The 20693-nt window shown below is 58.0% G+C and overlaps 1 protein-coding gene across 2 annotated transcripts in view; it reads left to right on the top strand.

Annotated features, from left to right (window-relative positions):
- Positions 1-20693, top strand: part of GRM4 (glutamate metabotropic receptor 4) — a 106800-nt gene that overhangs the window by 70193 nt on the left and 15914 nt on the right. The window contains exons 4-7 of one of the 2 annotated variants that reach the window (XM_026482680.3): positions 2890-3044; positions 5106-5246; positions 18878-19078; positions 19297-19433. In XM_026482680.3, coding sequence (XP_026338465.2) covers positions 2890-3044; positions 5106-5246; positions 18878-19078; positions 19297-19433 — 634 coding nt within the window. The remainder of the gene's footprint in view (positions 1-2889; positions 3045-5105; positions 5247-18877; positions 19079-19296; positions 19434-20693) is intronic. The other variant, XM_057304879.1, reaches the window with a different exon arrangement.

The following is a 20693-nucleotide window of genomic DNA, read 5'->3' as shown; positions in this document are numbered from 1 at the left end:
TCTGAGGGAGAACCCCAGTCTGAGGGGGAGACACAGATTTGTCCTCAGGGAGCCCCAGTCTGAGGGCAGACACAGCCCTGCCTCAGGGAGCCCCAGTCTGAGGGGAGACATAGCTCTGCCCTCAGGGAGCCCCAGTCTGAGGGAGACACAGCCCTGCCTCAGGGAGCCCCAGGCTGAGGGAGACACAGCCCTGCCTCAGGGAGCCCCAGTCTGAGGGGAGACATAGCTCTGCCCTCAGGGAGCCCCAGGCTGAGGGAGACACAGCCCTGCCTCAGGGAGCCCCAGTCTGAGGGGAGACACAGCCCTGCCTCAGGGAGCCCCAGTCTGAGGGGAGACACAGTCCTGCCTCAGGGAGCCCCAGTCTGAGGGGAGACACAGTCCTGCCCTCAGGGAGCCCCAGTCTGAGGGAGACACAGTCCTGCCTCAGGGAGCCCCAGGCTGAGAGAGAGACACAGTCCTGCCTCAGGGAGCTCCAGTCTGAGGGAGAGACACAGCCCTGCCTCAGGGAGCCTCAGTCTGAGGGAGGAGACATAGCTGTGCCCTCAGGGAGCCCCAGTCTGAGGGAGAGACACAGCCCTGTCTCAGGGAGCCCCAGTCTGAGGGAGACACAGTCCTGCCTCAGGGAGCCCCAGGCTGAGAGAGAGACACAGTCCTGCCTCAGGGAGCTCCAGTCTGAGGGAGAGACACAGCCCTGCCTCAGGGAGCCTCAGTCTGAGGGAGGAGACATAGCTCTGCCCTCAGGGAGCCCCAGTCTGAGGGAGAGACACAGCCCTGTCTCAGGGAGCCCCAGTCTGAGGGGAGACACAGTCCTGCCCTCAGGGAGCCCCAGTCTGAGAGAGAGACACAGCCCTGCCCTCAGGGAGCCCCAGTCTGCGGGAGACACAGCCCTGCCTTAGGGAGCCCCAGTCTGAAGGGGGAGATAGAGCCCTGCCCTCAGGGAGCCCCAGTCTGGGGGGGGGCAGAGACACAGCCCCTGCACTTGCAGAGAAGGATAGACAGTAGATGTGGTCCCCCTCAGACCTCCTCCGTCAGTTGGCTGGCCTGAGGTGTCAAGCCTGCTGTGCCCTCAGGCCTCCCCTCCCCTTGGCCAACAAAAGCTGCCTGTCTGCCCCTGCCCCCATGTGCCTCCCTCCCTGTTGTTAACCCATGTCCATCCGGGTCCCATTCTTTCCAGCACTTTCCCCACTTGGTAAAGACCGTATCCCAGACCTGAGTTGCCCAAAATAGATTTCAGGGAGACATTGCCAGGTCCCTGCAGGGAGGGAGCAGGAACTTCTGGAAGACCATTAAGACCACAAAAGCCAAGAAGATCAGCTCTAAGGACGGTGTCTCTGGCAGTGAAAGGCTGGGAAGGGGGAATCAGAGGCTACCGAGACCAGGGGCGGCCCCTGACCCCCTTAAGGTTTACAGGCCCCCTAAGTTCTGCCTTGGGACATTCCTGTTGCCCACAGGTCTGCCAGCTCCCAGAGCAGGAGGGTCCCTTCAGAAGTCCTTTCCCTCACTTAAATCACTGGTCCCTGTATTCCTGTCCCCACCCCCACCCCAAAGCCTGGCACTCAAATCCCACCCCCCACCCAGAGGTGCACCCCATGCCAGGCCTCCTGCTTAGCTCAGATAGACCCATGGGCTGGGAGGGGAGGATGAAGGCACTGGGCCCTGTGTCCCAGACAAGAGGCACCTAGCGGAGGGACTGACTCCAGAGGGAAGTGGCAGTACGAAGAGGGAGGGGGCAGAGGCATTTCTGGAAATCCACATGCATTTTCAGAAGCAAACAGAAGTAAAAATAAACCCAGGTGACTTTGCAGGGAGGGAGGCCTGGGAGCTCTGGTCATCTCTGGCTGGCCAGATGCAAGCGGGTATTAATAGGGCTGTGGGTGTGGCTTCTGGGAACAGCTCCCCCACATTCGTGTGCACTGGAGGGGCTGCAATAAGTTTGGGGGTCCGGGATCGTCGAGAGTCAGGAGCTGCTGGAGGAGGGAAGGTGTGGGTTCTGGGGCCTGCAAACGTTTCTCCCTGGCAGCCCCAGGCTGTCCCCCCCTGCCTGGGCTCAGCAGCCACTCCCAAGCCCTGGTGGCCTGTCCCAGTTTCTAGTATCCCAGCCTCTCGCTTGCTGTGGGATCCTGAGCAAGGTGCTCCCCTCCTCTGTGTTCTAGTCTTTCCCCCCAGTGGGAAGAGCTGGGCTGGGAGAATTCTGCCCAGTCCTCACTGGTTTTCTCCTCCCTGAGTGCCTCCTATGGGCGCTGCCCTGTGCTGGGCTCTAGGGTCCCCAATTTGATGACAACCGCTGTCACAGTAGGACTGTGGAGGGGTGAGACTCGCACCCTTTCATCCATCCAGGAGGGTGTGGGAAGCAGCTCTTCGGAGGCCCTAGGCCTTTGGCACAGAAAGAGGAGGGGCAGAGAGGGCTCTGCTGGCAGGGAGCAGCGAGTGCAGAGGGGTAACGGTGTAGATGGGTGTGTGTGCGCGCGTGCACATGCGTGTGTGGGTGTGTGGGCGTGTGCACACATATAAATGTGAGAAGGAGACGAGAGATGGGCTGTGGGATTAGGGCCAGGGTGGTGTGAACCCAAGGACACAAACTGGGCAGGTGTAGTGCGGGGGTCTGAGTCAGATCCAGGGTGTGCTCACACCAAGGGAAACAGGTATGGTCTTTACAAGGACAGATGTGGTCCTAGGGGCAGGAGTGGGTGTGGGGGAGCACCCTGGGCCTAGAGGCGAGCGTAGACCAGGGGCAGGGGGAGCCATGGGCCTGGGGGATAGGCATGGGCTATTCGGGGGACATGTGCGTGCCTACAGGGGTCAGCCAAGGGCGTCCGCGAGCAGGGGTGGCCAGGGTGGGCAGTTGCAGGGGCAGACACGGCGGGGCTGGGCCGGTGTGTGTTCCCACAGGCGTGTGCTAGAGGCAGCTCGGAAAGCCAACCAGACGGGCCACTTCTTCTGGATGGGCTCGGACAGCTGGGGCTCCAAGAGCGCGCCCGTGCTGCACCTGGAGGAGGTGGCCGAGGGCGCTGTCACCATCCTCCCCAAGAGGATGTCTGTGCGAGGTAGGCCCGGCAGCCCTGGACTGCACACGCCCCGCTACTACCTGCCGCCACTGTCGGTGTGCTGCCCAGCTGTTTCTTCTTGCTGCCCCCTACTCCATTCCTCGCCCACTCCTCATCCTCCCACGCCCTGCTTTCCTCTTCCTTGGCCCACACCCTCTTTGTGCTGATGCTCGAGGCTGGATGGCCTTTCTAGCTACACTCGACCCAGCAGGATTCAAACCCAGATTCAGGAGCTCTCTTCTCCCTTCTCAGATGTTTTAGGGTGTGGGAGGTATGTGGCACCTACAGGAAGCTTATTTATCAAGGACTTTCCTTCATCCCCACACACTTCCAGACCTACTCCCATCTGGGACAGAGAGCCAAGGCCCTCACTCTGCCTGGGGCATGTCCTCTGTCAGAAGGGCCTGGGAGCTGCCAGCAGGGGACAAGAAGAGGGTGATGTGCCAGGTTCTCCCTGCGGCCCCTGCCTGGGTCTGGCAGGCCCTCGGGAGTGTTGGGGTTGGGTCTATCCTGTCCGGCATCCCTTCCTCCTGGGGCAGAACCCACAATCACCCTGGGCAGGAACGGTCTGCTCTGGCTGGAATCTCGCTGTGAGTGAGGCATGAAGTTCCCATTAGTGGCCCAATTTGGCAGGGACCTCACTGTCCTCACCACGGGGGAGGCAGGCTCCCAGGGCATTCTCCCCTGTTCCTGCTTCGTTAAATAGCAGCCAGCATCGAAGTTGCTGGGAAGGCCCACAGACATCCGTCTCTACCGACATTTGCAAGAGACCAAGGGCGCTTGCTCAAGGTCGCACAGCAGGCAGAGGGGACACAGGCTGCAGAAGTTCCGCATTATCCTTCTCAGCCTCGGGCCATAGCAAACACAAAACAGTAGTGACCATGGCTACTGGGAGACATCTCATTTCATCTTTCCAGCGACCCCATAAGACACTTTTTTCCACATTTAGTAAAGGACTACATTAAGGCTCAGAGAGACGAAGCGACATATAGTGGCTATTAAGTGGCATAGCTGGGAATGGAACCCAGAGCTTGTCTGAGAAGTCCCTTTCTCCCCTGCAATATTAGAGAAGCCTTTGAGCAGTGCTTCTTATCCAGGGGACAATGTGACCCCCAAGGGACATCTGCCAAAGTCTGGGGACATTTTCAGTTGTCGCGACTAGGGAGTGACGCTACTCGATATCCTGCCCCCGCAACTCATAATGATCCGGCCCTAAGTGTCAGTAGCACCAAGGCTGGGAAAGCCTGCCCTCGCCAGTCCCTCACCAACGTCAGCATTCTCCTCCAGCTCTGACAGTCACTGAGCCTCCACTTGAACCCTGCCCTAGTGTGGACCCTACTGAACTTCCAGGCCTTCTGGCCCACCCCCAGCAGCTCGGTCAACGATGCATGTTACTGGGAACAGTCATCGATGCAGAAGGGGCCCTGGGGGGAGAGAGCAGGCACTCTTCACTCTCCAGCCTACCCACCCTGGGGTGGGGTTTTCTGGGCTTAGAGCAGAGGCGGGGAGTCCCCTTTGGAACATCTGGAGGAGGAAGCCCTGTCAGCGATCGGAAAGTTCTGAACTTGAAGACGGAAGATCCAGGCCCTGGTCTTGCTGTGTGACCTGGGTCATCCCCTGCCCTCTCTTGTCTGGTCTCCTCTAAGGAACCAGAGAGCTCGGTGCTACCAGCTTCGGTCACCCCCTCCCCCCCCCCCAGCCTCTCTGCTCTAATCTCGGGACCCCAGGTGGCTCCTTCTCAAAGAGGCCCGATATTAGCATTTGAGTGGTTCAAAGGCGAAGCGTGAAGCACACTTGCTCCCATAAAGGCAGCAGTTGTAAGATGACACATGCCCCCCCCCCCCCCCGGACTTAATACAGCCCTTTTCATTTTGAATGAAATCAAATGCTCCACGTTGTTTTTTTCCGGCTGGGCCCTGGATCAGAGGCTGTGCTCTTCCCTTCCTCCCTCCCTCTGCCTGGGCCATCTCTAAACCGGGGGTTTGGGGGAGTGGAAGCAGTAAGGGCTGGGGCAGGTGGGGAAGGGGAGTGCGAGGCCCTGACGTCCTGGTTCCCTGCCAGGCTTCGACCGCTACTTCTCCAGCCGCACGCTGGACAACAACCGGCGCAACATCTGGTTTGCCGAGTTTTGGGAGGACAACTTCCATTGCAAGCTGAGCCGCCACGCGCTCAAGAAGGGCAGTCACGTCAAGAAGTGCACCAGTGAGCACGCGCGGGGCGGGGCCAGGATGGGCCCTGGGTCGGGGGTGGGCCTACCGCGGGAGCGGGGCGGGGAGGTGGGCTGGCGCCTGGGGGCGGTGCTGGGGGCTCTCGGGGCGGGGTCTGAGGGGGCGGGGGGCGGGGCCGGTCGGATTGGAGGCCTCGGGGGTGGGAGGGCTTAGAAGCCAAGAAACCGCCCTGCTTTCCGCCCTGCTTTCCACTCTCCGTGGTGCTGCTGGGGGAAGGGGGTCCTGGGTCTCGGGAAGAGGTTCCGTCCGGCCTGTGGCCACCTTGGGGTTCATCTGAATGTCCCTAGGATGAGCCCACAGAACTGACCCCAGCTGCCCCGTGGGGGAGTCCAGATGCTCACTGGTCTGAGCATTTTGCAGAAACCGTCTCTAACCCCTCACGGTTCACTCAGTCATTCAGCAAACACCAGTTGACTCCCAGGGTGTGCCCGGCCCTGTTGGAAGCACGGTGGATATAGCACTGAACGAAAGAGTCAAAAATCTCTTGGAATTTTTATCCTAATAGGAAAACGTTTAACCAAGATAAATAAGTGAACTATATAGAATATGTCAGAAAGAAAATTTGCGGTAGACACAACTAAAACAAAGAGATGGCTTTCCTGTAAAGGTAACATCTGAGCAGAGTCCTGAGAAGGATAGGGAATGGGCCACAGGGGGATGGGGCAATGGGTCCATTCTACAGATTGGAAAACAGAGGCTCAGGTAGGTAAAGGGACCTGAGTTTCCATAGATGGAAGATGGTGGAGCCCGATTTGAACCAGGATCTGAGCTCTAGGCCCTAAGTCCCCTAGGGTAGCCATCACGGTGTGTCCACGTTTGGACACATTCCGATGTGGGTCCCTGTGGGTCCCTCTTGGTCTGGGCAGCTCTGCAGCAGGACCTTGCCTCAGTGACTTTGAGGGAGCTCTGGGTGCCTTCAACATGAGTGGTACCTGTGGCAGGATGATGAACTCCCTCTTGTATCCTCCTGGTACAAGACCGATCGGTGTAGCCTGGGCAGAGGGCCAGAGGAGCAAGGGGCCACTGGCCTGGGTGCAGGGGCATGCTGCTTGGAATCTTAGGCAGATCCCCAGGGCCAGGGGAGAAGGAAGCTGGATGAGGTTGTGGGCAGGTGGGGAGGATGCTGCCCTCTGGTGGCCAGGGCCCTCTGGGAATCAGGAATATTGGCCGTTTAGGACCATGGGGATCCCTCCCTCTCCCCACCGCCCAGCAGGCATGCTGTGGTGTGGTTGTACATGGTAGTGTGTGTGTGTGCACACTGGTGTGTAACACTGTGTGTGTACATGAGTCAGTATGTCTAAGGGAGAAGGGGTATGTGTGTGTTTGTGTAATGCGGGGGCTTATGTTTCTGGGTGAGCTAATAACCAGAATCACTACTGTTTGTTGTGCATCTACTATGTTCCAGATGTTTTAAAGACATTATCTTGTTTCGCTCTTACAACAGCTCTAGGGACTTTTGTGAGCCCCATATTATAGAGGAGGATATGGAGAGTCAGAGAGGCCAAGCAACTTGCTGAAGGCTGCACAGCAAATGCTTCATCGGGCCATAATCACAGCAGAGATTTAAGAAGTACAAATGTGACTGAGCATGGGAGACTGAGCCTTCGTGGCTAGGGCGACAGTGCATTTTGGTGACGCCTTTTCTCCTGGCATAATTTTAGAAAACATCTATTATTATTTTTTAAAAGATTTATTTATTTATTTATTTTAGAGAGAGAGAGAGACAGCACGAGCGGGAGGGACAGAGGGAAAGGGAGAGAGAATCTCAAGCGGATTCTGCACTGAGCACTGGGCCTGACGTGGAGTTCGATCTCATGACTCTGAGATCATGACCTGAGCCAAAACCAAGAGTCAGTTGCTTAACCAACTGTGCCACCCAGGTGCCTCTAAAAACATCCCTTTTATTCTTAAAAGTGCCTAAGTGGGGTGGAAAATTGTATGTTTGCCCTGATTATAGGACACCAGACCTATCTTGAAGATGGGGGGCTAGTGAGACTGGAACCGGGACAGGATGGGTAACTGGGGCCTCCCATGTCCAGCCTGCCAAGGGCGAGGGGCTTTCTGGAGTGACCTCTTGGTCTGGGAGGAGCGGGCGTAAGGAGGGCCTTGGTCAGCCCCTGTAGGCTCTACCCAGATTCCCAGTCCTTGGGTCAGGATTCGCAAATGTCTCCCGCCTGGCTGGTGAACCGGGGAGAAGGGCAGCTCTCCACAGCCCTAAGGGAGTTGTTTGGGCTGTAAGAGCCACAGAGGAAGGAGGGCGAGAGCACAATTCAGAAGAGTAGGAGCTTCAACTGGGAGCCTCAGGCAAGCTCTGTGACCTCTCTGGCCTTTGCTTTCTTATCTGAGGAATGGGCTTGATGGTGAGCCCACCCAGAGGGTATCTTGGGATGGAAACGAGAAAAGATGGAGGCACTCTGTGAACTGGAAAATGGTGGCTCTCAGGCCTGGCCGTGCAGTAGAATCACCTGGCAGCTTTGAAAACGATAGCAGCACTCCACCCCAGACCCATTCAATCAGAAACCCAGGGGTGGGGTTGGGGCTATGGGTTTTGTGAAAGCTCCCCGCTTGATTTTATGTGCATTTAGGGCTGGAAAGTCCCCAAGCCTGGTTCGCAGTGAATCTCTTGGGGAATTTTTTTTTTTTAAGATTTTATGTATTTATTTGACAGAGAGAGACAGCCAGCGAGAGAGGGAACACAAGCAGGGGGAGTGGGAGAGGAAGAAGCAGGCTCCCAAGAGAGCAGGGAGCCCGATGTGGGGCTCGATCCCAGGGGATCATGCCCTGAGCAGAAGGCAGACGCTTAACGACTGAGCCACCCAGGCGCCCCTCTCGGGGAATTTTTTAAAGCTACTGATGCCTGACCCCAGACATTCTCAGTGAATTGATCCTGGGTGCAACCTGGGCATCAGGAGTTTAAAAAAAGCACCCCAGGTGGTTCTCCTGTGCAGCAAAGTGTGGGAGCCCCTAGGTCAGGGGGAGAGGCAGTGATGGGAGGGAGGGTGGCACGCACCCCAGGCAGGGGGGAAGGTGTGAACAAAGGAGCAGAGGCTGGAATGAACACAGGGTTGTGAGGAGGGGTGGAGGGACAGCACCTTACAGCTGACCCTGATCCTTCTTGCTGCATCTGAAGCCCCAGCAGGGGCTGGTAAGAGTCCTGGTGTGGCCCCAAGTCAGGCACAGTGAGCCCGGCCATCTCAGGGTAATGTGAGGAGTAGGGCTGCTGCTGGGAGTGTTTGTGGGACCTGAAAACCACCCTGGGTGGGGGCGAGGCAGCTCTGGCTTCCCATGGCCCTGCCCAGGTTGGAGTTGAGCCGCTCCCTTGGGAGAATGTCTTAGGCCGGGAGGGTGGGGTGATGCCCACGGACGGCTGGCTCTGCACTGGGCACCTGATGGGGGGCTGGGGAAGGACTGGTCCCGGGACCTGGATCTGACTCTGTGTCCTCCCTGCTGTGTGACCTTGGATGAGTCATTTAACCTCTCTGAGTCTCAGAGAAGACAGGGAGGTCACGCCCATCTCAGTGGGCTGTTATGAGGGTTGGAGGTGAAGGGTATGAAGAGGGGGGCTGAAACACAACGTGTATGATCGCTACTGGTAAAATGGTTGTGGGGAGAGGGAGTGGGAGTGATGGGATTTCTAAGTCTATTGGTACCAGTGCTGTCTGTCAGCGGTAGGATCCTGCGTGAGGGAGGGCAGTTGGTATAGGCTGTCACAGGTGCAGCACCCATTTTACAGAAGAGGCTACTGAGGCCATTGGAGAATACCACAGCCCTAGAGAATCGGCAGAACTGGCTTTCTACCTGGGCAGCCTCTCTCTAGAGCTGGTGCCCTGCCCTGTCTCTCCAGTTTCCTGCCCTCCCCCTCCTCCAGGCCCCCTCTCTCTTGCCCCCAGCCAGCCCAGGCAGGCTCTGTGTTCTCCACTGACCCCTACTCTGTCTCCAGAGCCTGGCTTCCCACTCACTTCTTCCAGGATGCCTGCCCGTCGACCTTGGTGGCCTTGTATTAGACCAATCTGGTCCCCTTGGTGCCAACAGATTCCATAGTTGGCCTCTGCCTGTTTTAGTCCCACAGGCTGCTCTTGGGGGGCGCTCATTCCTCAGCGCCTCCATCCTGCCTGCCAAATGGCTCGGCAGAGAGCTGCTGTGACCCGAGAAAGTCTCTGAAGAGCAGCAGATGTTGGTGGTTGGAGATCGGGCTGGTGTGTCTCAAAGTGGTAAGAGGGAGAGGGTATCACACATTCTTTCTCAACCATGCAGCTAGGAGGGTCCTGCAGACCTGTGTAACCTCGGCAAGGCATTATACCTCTTGAGGCCTCAGTTTTCTCATCTGTAAAGTGGGAATCATATTACCCACGCCCATTCCCCCCAGAGCCCCATCCCAAGCAGAGCTACCTTGCTCACCTTTTCCCAGAGAAGGGATCAGGTGATCTGTGGGAAGCACCTGCAGATTGCCCAGGGACCGCCCCACACCTGAGCCAGGGAGGGTTCACTGAGCGGGGAGCGGGGGGTTGTCTTTGCAGCTGTCAAGGCCCATGGGAGGCAGCACCTGCCTCCCTGTCTGTCTCCCAGGCCCTTCCCTGGGAGCACGCGGAGAGGGTTTGGGAATTAAAGCTGTAAACAAGGTAGCTGTGGCATCCGTCTTTTTGACAGCATTGCCAGCCAGGTGATGGCTGAGCGGAGGAAGGCCCGGTTTATGAGGAAACAGGAGAAATTTACTGTCTGCTGTTCCCAGGGGCTGGGAGCTCTGAGAGGGAGGGTGGCTGTGTGGCAGCTGGGGATGTGTAGGGAGACTCCTGTCGCCCGGCCTGCCCTGGCAGCCACAACACCACCACCAGTAATAATAACAGCTAATAGTTACATTGCATTTATTGCTTGTCAAGCCCTGTTCTAATGTTTGGCATTTAATCTTCACAGCATCCCATTTTACAGATAGGGAAACCGAGGTACAGAGAGGCTAAAGACTTGCCCGAGGTCACAGGGTCATAAATAACAGACCTGGGGTTTTAACCTGGGCAGTCTATCTCCAGAAATGTCCTGACTCAGAGTAGCTGATGTCCGAGCCCCAGGGCCCTCCTGGCTATTCCAACATGGCTGTGAAGGATCTGTCGGTCTACACATTCCCAAAGGGCCCTGAGAAAGCCTCCTTCCTGGGGAAAGGCAAGGGGGTCAACATTTGGAATTGCTCGTTATCTCTGGTAGGTGCCAGGCTGTGCCACCCATTTGAGGAACTCACCTTTACTCAAGCCCTCAGGCACAGGGTGGCTGGAAGGATCTTGGGCCCACCTGGTCTGTGTTGCTTCTCCCTTCTTCCATCGGCTTTCACTAAGAGGCTGATTGCATGCCCAGCCCCGTGCTGGGCTCTGTGAGGGGGAGACCTGCCCGGGGAGCTCCCACTGCCACTGGGAGACGATTCAGTTCTCCAGACAAGGGGGTGGGTGGTGGGGGAGCTCCGGCAGTCAGTGCCACGGGTCTCCAGGGAGGGCCCAACCGTGGGACCAGAGAGAGCAGACCCCAGGGAGCCCCTTGGAAGGAAATTGAGAGTTCTGGGAGACTAGGGAAGTTGCACTTTTGAATCAGGAGGTCAGAAGTTCTCACGGAGAAGGTGATGCTGGAGCAAAGACCCAAAGCTAGTGAGAGAGCCAGGCATGTGGAGGCCTGGGAACGAGCATGCCAGGCAGAGGACACGGCCTTTGCAAATGTCTGGAGGCAGGCTCGTACCTGGCAGGTCGGGGGAGCAGTGAGGAGGCCTGTGTGGTTGAAGCAGAGTAGGTAACGGGAAGGAGATGTGGTCGGAGAGGCGGGGTGGGCCAGCCCATCCAGGGGCCTTGTAGGCAGTTTGTAGGGATTTAGTCTTTTCTGCTGAATGAGACAGAGCCATGGCAGGGTTTGAAAGAGGATTGATGTGATCCGATTTCTGTTCTAAGAGGCTCACTCTGTCCGTGGCCTGGAGAGGAGGTGGGGGTGAGGGCAGAGTGGGAGACCAGTTCGGAGGCCGGTGCTCTAGGTCGGGCGGGAAGTGACAGGGTCTCAAGCCGGTGGCGGCCTTGGAGGTGAGAAGGGGTCAGATTCTTTGCAAGTTTTGCAGAGCGGCCATGGAGTTTGCTGAAGGATCTGTGGTGAGAGAAACGGGACGATAAATCAAGGATGGCCGCATGATACTTGGCTGTGCATGAAATGGGTGGAGGAAGGTCGGGCTGGGGAGGAGAGTCAGGAGCTCGGTTTAGGCATGAGATGTCTGTCTGGTGTGGGAGTGGGAGCAGGTGTTGGTGCAGAGGCCTGGCTGGCCTTGGGATTTGGGGAGTTGTCGGCATATGGATGGGGCTGGCTGGGGACACCAAGGGAGGGAATATGGTTTGGGATCCCAGGACTGAGCTCTGGACACTGGGAGGTCAAAGGGGTTGGAGAGCGGAGCCAGCAGGGAGGACGGAGGGAAACCAGTGCTCAGCCCCATCACCTGCTGTCACACTGCTGGGTGAGGGGTGGAGGACCAAGTGAGACAGGGGACGAAGAATGGGTGAGGGGATTTGGCAGTGTGGGACTCCTCGGAGAGATGAGTTCAAAACCTGGATTGGAGTTGGTCAGGAAAACAAGGAAGAGAAATTGATGGCAGGTGAGGAGGGACAATGCTTTCGAGAAGTTCCGTTGCACACAGAGAAGAGAAGGTGGGATGCTAGCTGGGGGCAGGGGGTGTCAAGAGAGGGTTTTTGTTTGTTTAAATGGAGGAAATGAAGGCGTTTCTGTGCTGAGGGGAAAGATCCACTGGAGGGAAAAAGGTGCTGCTGGAAGGGGAAGGAGCACGGCTGGGTGACGGGCGGGGGTTGGGGTGAGAGGATGTCCCTGTGGGAAAACTGTGATTCTAGTCCCCAGAGCCGCCTCCCCTTTGCCCCCAGGCCCTGTCCTACCCTGTCTGGGAGAGCTAAGCCCAGGGTCCTGGGTGCAGGCCTCAGGATCAGCCAGGAGCAGAGAGCAGCCTTGCCTGGGAGCTGGCCTGTGCAGGTGGCAAGCGTGGCTTCCTGTCCAGTTGTCTAGTGTCGAGTGGTCCTGGGGGCCGGCCTCATTTCACAACAAGGGGGCCAAAGCTCAGAGATGCTAAGCAACTTGCCAGGGCTGCAAGAGGCCCCATGGGGGGTGGTGGTGGCAAGCTGCTCCCATTGGGCCCTGACACACGTCCTGATTCTCTCAAACTGGGGTCTGTGGACATCTGGGGACACCCTCTTGAAGTCAGACTCTCAGGGACTAGGAGTTCCATGATGATCCTTGAACTTGGCGCTTTCATTCGGTGGCCATCCAGAAGTGCTCTCTACCAATTTCAGAGACACAAACTTCTCTGCTGCTGTGAGCGTTTGCAATCGGAAGTCACGGTCGTAGCGGTGACTTCAACGTCCCATGTCAGTATTTTCACCCTGGGGTCATAGTCTTGAGGGTATGAATTGTTTTCCCTCAAAAGGGGCCTGCAGCTGGCTCAAGGTTGAGGAGCTGTGGGCTGTACTATCACAGAGCCAGAGCGAACCCCTGAGAGAGTCAGGAGCCCACCCTGCTGGACGGGTTCCCCCCCTCCCCATCTGCCCCAACCAGTAATCCCTGGAGACACCTGAGCTGGCTCCGAGTTCCCTGGAACAGGGTGGGTGGAGAGCTGAGGCAGGGTTTGGGGGTTTGGGGAAATAGATAGAGGGGGCCAGGCTGAGTTAGAGATGCGTCAGATTGGAAAGCAGGTGTCTTGATGGAGGGGAGGGTCCTGCAGAAACCAGGGTGTGAGGCTGAAGAACAGGAGTGTGGCCCTAGGAAAGGGAGAGACTGCCATGTGATTTTGGGCCATGACGGGCAGGACTGGGGAACGTGGAGCCCAGCCTCAGGAGCAGGACTCCCAGGACCCTCAGAAAAACCTGTGTGTTTCAGGGAGGTGACGAGGAGAACGACTCAAACATAGGTGAGTCAGGAAAGAGGGGGGGATGGCTTGGAAGCACAGCGTGGCAGCTGTGTCGTCCCATCTATATATGGGCGGGAGGCCTGACCTGGGCCCCTGTCTGCTCATCTCATCTTGAGGGAGGCAGAGCCAGCACGTACCAGGCCATAGGCAGGATGGAGGGGGGGCCGGGGGTGTGGGATCTTCCCCAGTGGAGGAGTGCCCGTGAGGTGAGAAAAGAGGGTTTACAAAGTGCTTCTGCATGTAGCGATGCTGCTGTGATCTGCCTGTTCCTCCTTAACCCTCCCCGTGGCCCCGCAAGGTCAGTATTATTACCCTGAATTTGCATCTGAGGAATGGACGTTTTACTTGACCTGGGTCGTACAGCTGCTGCGTGGCAGAGCCAGGAGACAGGCCCCGCTGGGTTTGCTAGACTGCAGCTCCTGGGCGGGTCCCGGGACCCTCTTATCCTGCTCCCTGGAAGTTTGCCCCGGGTATGAAAACTGGTGTGCACATTTGCATATTTGTTTGCAAATGCAGGCTTCTGCGTGCAGGTGTGAGTGGTGTGTCCGTGCACCTGTGCTGGATTGCCCGGGCGGGCGTCTGCCTGTGAATAAAGACACGCCGGCACCCCCTGTCCTCTCAGTGCTCACCAGCCCCGTCTTTGCCAGTGGAGTTAATGCCCCTGGGAGCAGGCCTTGGCCTAAGATTGCAGGGAGCCTGAGTGTTTGTCTCCTCAGATGGGCAACCCTGAGGTGTCCTCCGCGTCATCTCCTGGGGCGCCCCAGCGGGATCGAGCCCCACGCCTGGTATCCTGCCTCGCTTTCCCAGCCCAGGTTCCTAGCCCTGCTGGTTCTTCCAGCTATCACCTCCCAGGGAAACACCTGTGGGCCTCTCAGCCCGGCAGTGCGCGGATCTGGGGGGCCGTGTGCGGATCTGGGGGGCCGTGTGCTTGGACGCATGCCATGTTGGTTGAGTAGCGGTGTCTGCGTTCCCCATGTTTATACGTGTTTGGACATGGGTGTGTGTAGACGTGTGTCTCATGGCCTGCAGGGTTGTGTAGCCCCCCTGGATGTGCAGATGTGGAAATGCGTGCGTGTGTACATCATTGAGTTTGTCTTCCTTTATGCGAGGGAGCCTCTTCGAGAATTGTGCTCGCACGTGTGCGTGCAAGCGTGCCGCTCCGGAGGGTTGCAGCTGGGCGGGGTGAGTTGTGGTGAGGTGATGGGGGAGACAAGGAGGAACTCTGATTATTTCAACCTTGAAAACTCATTTCAATTACAATTTACAACCTGCAGACAAAGGCTGCAGTCACCGTAGTAACCATAGCTGCGGGGTTTTGACGGAGAAAATCCTCTCCTGATGGTTTCCCCGCCTGGCTGTCACCCGTGGCAGAGCCAAACGCATCTCTGGCTCACTGTACCCTGGGACACAATTAGGACATCTTCAAACTGTTGCTGCTGTCACTGCCACCATGTGTCTGGGATTTATCTCCTCCAGTAGTGCTCAGAAGTGTGTGTCCTGCTTCCTCCCAGAACTGCTTGGGCCTGGGGCTCCTGCCCACTCACCAGGGGATTTTCTGACCCCCACGCCCTCTCTCCGCGGCCGCCACCAGCTCTGGCCCTGCAGACAGGGATCCTTAACTCCCGATTAGGCCTGGGCCTCAGAGAAGGGGAAGGTGGCAGATCAGGGGCTGGATGGAGGAAGAAGAAGGGGAGGGACAGTACGGCGTGGTGGAAACTCTTACGGAGTTTCCACGTTCAAATCCAGGTTCCAGAGAGATCCAGGTTCAAATCCCAGCTCTGCCACTTCCCAGCCGGGCCCATCCCCAGGTATGTATGAGCATGTGCTAGGTGACAGGATTCCTGTGAGATTCTGGGTACATCACTTGACCACTTGCAAACCTCAGTTACGTCCTCTGTGAGGGGGGCAGTTCAGCCTACCTCCCCAAGCCTCGGGGAAGAGAAACCCCGGGCCCGTGAAGGCTCTCGGTGAGCTCCAGTCATGCTGTGGGGCTATCTGCTGAGGAATCAGGAGGGGTGCGGAGAGCCGTGCTGGTTATGGGCAAAGCTTCAAACATCCTTGTTTAACTTGTACTTATGATTCCCGCCTCCCCCCTGCCCCCCCCCCACCATTTGAGCTGGTTGGGCCCTTTCATTGCTGCCTCCTCTGTCATTGTTCAGGGGAAGGGCCCTTGGGGCTTGAGGGATGTCTGTGTGTAGAGGGCACGCTCGAGGCCTGGTGTCCCCGTAAATAAAGATCCTTTGCAGGTCACCTCACTGCACATTTTCTCATCTGTCATTGGGGCTGGATTTGAGACAAAAGTCAAGGATGTGAAAGTGTGTCGAGAAGTCTCTAGAAGTCCATGGCGGGCACCGTGACGGCTCTGGGGTAGAGTTTCTGGAGGAGCACGACTGATGGGCCGCTGACAGCCCGCAGGACCCCGGAGCCCCTGTCGTGGGCACTTCCCCGGGCACAGGGGGATGCTCCTGGTGAGGCTCGTCCTCACTCTGGCGTTGGGACAGGCGGCCCGAGACCCCACTTGGTCCTGGAGCCGAGTGGCCCGGGAATGGCTGCTTCAGCTGGACCCACTGAGGAGGGAGCCCTGGAGGAGGAGAGAGGAGAGGCTGTGGGCAGCTCAGGTGGGGAGGTGCAGCCAGGTCCCATCAGCCCAGTGTGTCCTTGGCTTTGGGAGAGCGCTGTCTGCTCTCTGCAGTGGCCGCAGCCTCCCCTCCGTCCTGGTTAATAATTCAGTCTCTCACCCATATGAAATGAGGGTGTGATGGGAGTGCAGGGTTGTTGAGTGGTGTTTTATGTTTTCCGTTCTTCAGGCTGAGGGGAGCAGGACGTGGGGGCTGGGTGGGGTCCAGGGCTGGGGCTGCAACCTGAAACCTGCCCCAGCCCCCTCTGTTGCCCTCCCTTTAGGGACAGGATTGTCCCTGGGTTTCTCTCCTGGTTCTCAGAACCTTGTCATCAGGAGCTCGGACAAGAGGGCAGGCTGGTGAAGCTGGAGAATTTGCCTTTCATGTTTATTCCCGTCTGTTTGTGCCTTGGCCTAGAAATAGTGTTGCTTATTGGCAAGGCTCTGCTGGCCAAGGAGCTCCGAGGCAGGGCTGGACTTACACCTATCTGTACTGTCAGGTGCTTGACCAAACTCTGTAGCACTTGGCAAGGACCACGCCTTTCTTCAGGTCTTGTGAATATTAACCCACTGATCCTCATTAGGGACGCTGTCCTGACCCCATGAGGCAAATATCATCGTCATCCTCATTTTGTAGTCGAGGGATCGAAAGTCCGAGAAACGAAGTGACAGGTCCAAGGTCACATAGCTAGAGTGGTTGTTGGAGCTGGGGTTCCAGTCCAGACAGTCTGGACTTGGAGTCCAGGCCGCCGCAAATGCAGGGCAGTGACGGCAGGCAGTGAGGGCCTTCGCTGACCAGGAGAGAGCCAGGGAGACAGCTCCCAAGCCCACCCTGCCTCCAGCCCTGAGGCCACACCATAGCAGCTGTGGGCCTGTCTGGACTGAACAGTGCCCCCAGAGCCAACGGGGCATCTGCCCCAAACCGTCCAATCTGAGTACTGGTGACTCTTGATCTCTGACCCTGAGGTTGGGGTGACTGGGGTCAGGTTCTGCCCTCGGTCACAGGGGCTGAGGCAGGGATAGGAAATGTGCCCCCGGCTCTGTGGGGGCCCCGTGCAGGCAGCTTTCTCATCTGTAAAATGACAGAATTGCAGCAGGTCCCCTTTGGTCCTGCCCTTCCTAGCACTGTGATCCCGTGATTTCTGTCATCCACTCGGCAAGAGCTGAGTATCCACCCTGAGCTAGGCTGTGAACGGGGTGGTGTCCTGGCCGCCTGACCCAGGCAGACGAGGGGTGACATCTGCACAGCCCACTCATCCCCACATCCTGGTGGGGCCACAACTGTCCTTCCTGGTGTGAGGGGATCAGATGGTGGAGAGACCCTGGGGACGGCGATATATTTCCTTATATATATACCCTCCTTATATATATATATATACCCTCTGAGGTATCCAAGGCAGAGGGATGGACATAGTGACCTCGAGTTCGCAGGGGAGCAGGGCCTGGCGCTGACCCAGCCCAGCCTGGCCCCCACGCAGTAGACATGGGAGGCTCCGGCTGTGGCCCATGGGGTTAGGCTGGGGTGCAGCCACTCACTCTGCTGCCCGCTGGGGAATCAGCTCTGCGAGGGGTGGCACTGGCCCCCAGCAGGGAGGCAGTGGGTGTACGTGGCGGGGGTGGGGAGTTAATTTCTCTGTCCTGGTCTCCAGGGAGGAGGTTACGGGCTGTGATGGGGGGAGGGGCTGTGGCCTCAGGAGGGGAAGCCGGGCTTCTCTAGCATTCTGCCTGTCCTCTCCCTGCCTCCACTTTGCATCCTCCAGCCCCCTCCTGTGCCCTCCTCCTCTCCCTTCCCTGCTTTCCTGTCCCCCCAATCCCGCTCTTAGAATCCCTCAGGCATTTGGCTCACAGGCTGGGAGCTGGAGTACTGGGGTTCAGGGTCAGCACTTCATGGCTCTGGAACGTCACCGGGCTTTTCTGTGCCTCAGTTTCATCTCTGATGTGGGGATAATTCCTCACCTCATGGCACCCTCGTGAGAATTCATTGAGTTAATATGCATAAAGGGGGCTTAGAACGATGCCCAGCATAGAGCAGGTGCTCACTTGAGTTTAGCAGCCCTCAGTCTTCATTATGATTGTTACCCTGGGCCCAGGCTTGGGTAGTGCCTCCTCCTCCAGAAAGCCTTCCTGGCCTGCTCTAGCCCTGGGACCTCTGTTGCCCACCTCAGAAACCTCCCATTCTGACCGCTTAGCACAATAATAATGTGGATCAGTCACCTACTTGGTACCAAGTGTTTTCCGCACCTCATCTCATTTAAGCCTCCTTGGGGCAGGATTATGATCCCCTTTTTACTGAAAAGACACTGAAGCCTTAGGCAGCAGGGGAGCTTGGGCCCAGGGCCTAGGGGGTGAGGATGGGAGGCCCTGGGGAGCCATTGCTGTTTGCAGCGAGGTGGTAGTAGGAGTGGTTCCCCATTTGGCAAAGCTCACTCACTCTGGCTGATGGGGAAGGTGTGGGTGGGGGTGATGCTGACTTCTGGTGCTGGGGTGACTAGAAGCCATCGAGGACACCAGGTGGCCTAGGTCCTAAACCTTGAGGGATCTGCAGCCAGGCTCTCACCCTCCCCAGGCCTCAGTTTCCCCATCTGTACCCTGTGCCCTGGCTGGCGTGACTGCGCATCTGTGAGCTGTGGTAGGGTACCGCTGAGAGACATAGCTCTTGTCCTGGCGATTTCCCAGCCCGTGCAAAGGCCAGCGGCTCCCGAGATCAGTCCAGGCCGGGCAGGGGGAAGGCAGGGAGGCTTCACAGCCACAGGGAGACCCCCCCCCAGCCCGTTGCCTTCTGAGGGCGATTGTGACATGGGGGCCTTCCCTGGCTATTCTGGGGCCTCAGGGCCCAGGGTCTGGCTGTACAGTGGCGAGGGCAGTGGACCCTCCCTGTCACCTTTTGGGATCGTCTCCCTTAAGACCATCTCCTGGGTGATAGAGCGAGCACTGGGCCAGGAGCCAGGAGGCCTAGGTGTGCAGAGATGGGCTGTGCCACCTCTCTTGGCTCTGGTTCCCGCCCCGTGGTCTATGCAGACGGGTGGGTCTCACTGACGCCCCCATGCTGGGCGTTTCATTGCAGACCGAGAACGCATTGGGCAGGACTCGGCATACGAGCAGGAGGGGAAGGTGCAGTTTGTGATTGATGCTGTGTACGCCATGGGCCACGCGCTGCACGCCATGCACCGTGACCTGTGTCCCGGCCGCGTGGGGCTCTGCCCACGCATGGACCCTGTGGACGGCACCCAGCTGCTCAAGTACATCCGCAACGTCAACTTCTCAGGTGGGTGTCCTGGGCTGTGCACCGGAAGGGGTCCTGGGGTTCCCTGGGGGGGGAGTCGGGGGTCTCCAAAGATATTTCCAGCGGGGGGTGGAACCTCCCAAGATGTTCCACGCAGGGACCTCCCCAGAGGTGTCTGTGCTCTGGGCTCCTGGTCCTCCCTGCTTCTTGTGAAAGCTCAGCAAAGATACGGAGTGTGTAACGTTCACCGGCCCCTACAGGCATCGCGGGGAACCCCGTGACCTTCAATGAGAACGGAGATGCCCCTGGCCGCTATGACATCTACCAGTACCAGTTGCGCAATGGCTCTGCTGAGTACAAGGTCATCGGCTCCTGGACTGACCACCTGCAGCTCAGAGTAAGTGCCTGGTGGGAGGGCAGGGAGGGGCCCCCGGAGGGATGGACAGAGTCACTTGTGCTACCCAACCTGTGGGAGGGAAGAGCAAGGGGAGGCAGCCACTGATTAGCCCGGACCAGCCCTGACTCTCAGTTTGCTGCTGCCAAGCCCGGGCTTTCTTCCGTGCCCTACTCTAGGCCTCGAAGGTCCCTGAGTGTCACCCCTGCCCGAAATGGAGGGACAGGGCAGCAGGGCTTCTGCTGTATGCCCTTTCCCTTGGCCTGGGGCCTTCCTGCCTGCCACCTGCTGGCAGAGGAAAACCCTGGATAGACTAATTCACCCTGGAGTGAAGGGCTCAGTGCGTGCAGGGAAGCCAGGTGAGGGGCGGGAGGGCTGCATCTGGACAAAGGAGGACAGGGTCTTAAGGCAAAGGGCACAGTCAGGTCGGGTTTCTGGTGGTGGGTAGAAGGCTGTTTGAGAGCGTCCTAAAGCCATCAAGCTGCACCTAGAAGGTCATCATTTTTCTGGGTATTATGGGCAGCTGGGGGTGAAGGGGTCTTTTCCTGAATCCTCCTAGCCACATTTTCCCAGCCTCCGATTGTCCCAGGGACATGGTGGCTCTCCTTCTCTGGCCTCAGTGTACCTAGCTGTGACTAGACCCGTGTGTTTGGAGAGAAAGGACCTGTGGCTCATTCCCTGAGGAAATGCCAGTAGACTTGGCCCCTACCTTGCAAGGTGACGGGGCAAGCTGTGCTTGGGGTGGGCACAGTGTGACAGCCAGATGGGTGGCCCAGAGGGACATAGGAGGCCCAGACCCGTGTCTGGCCTCAGCTTCCCTTGTTCCAGATCCTGGGAGAGTTGCATCATGACCCTGCTGTCCCCTCTTGTACGAATCTCTTCCAGCGACGAGCCCCTCGAGCTCCTCAAAGCACTTTCTGCCCATGATCCCATCTAGCTCTGACGATCTTCTGAGTCAGAGGGAGTATCTCCGCAAGCCCAGCTGGACGGATGTTCCGAAGGCCACACAGCAGGGCGCGGGCGGAGCCCATTCCTGGGGTGATGCTCCTTGGGTTGCTGAAGGGAGACAGGCAGACAGAACAGGGCAGGTGGGAGCACTTGGCAAATGGGACGATACCCCAAATGGAGGTGTGTCTCTTTTGGGTGCAGTGGGAGGGGCAGCGGGGGCCAGTGGTTCACTAGCAGCAGCGGTGGCTCACCGTTATTGAGTGCCTGCTGTGTATAGCGACTGTGGTAAGCTTGTGACCGTACTGTGTGGACGGC

Source organism: Ursus arctos, unplaced genomic scaffold (assembly GCF_023065955.2).
Source record: "Ursus arctos isolate Adak ecotype North America unplaced genomic scaffold, UrsArc2.0 scaffold_31, whole genome shotgun sequence".
NCBI classification, from domain to species: Eukaryota; Metazoa; Chordata; class Mammalia; order Carnivora; family Ursidae; genus Ursus; species Ursus arctos.
This window is presented reverse-complemented; position numbering and strand designations above follow the sequence as displayed.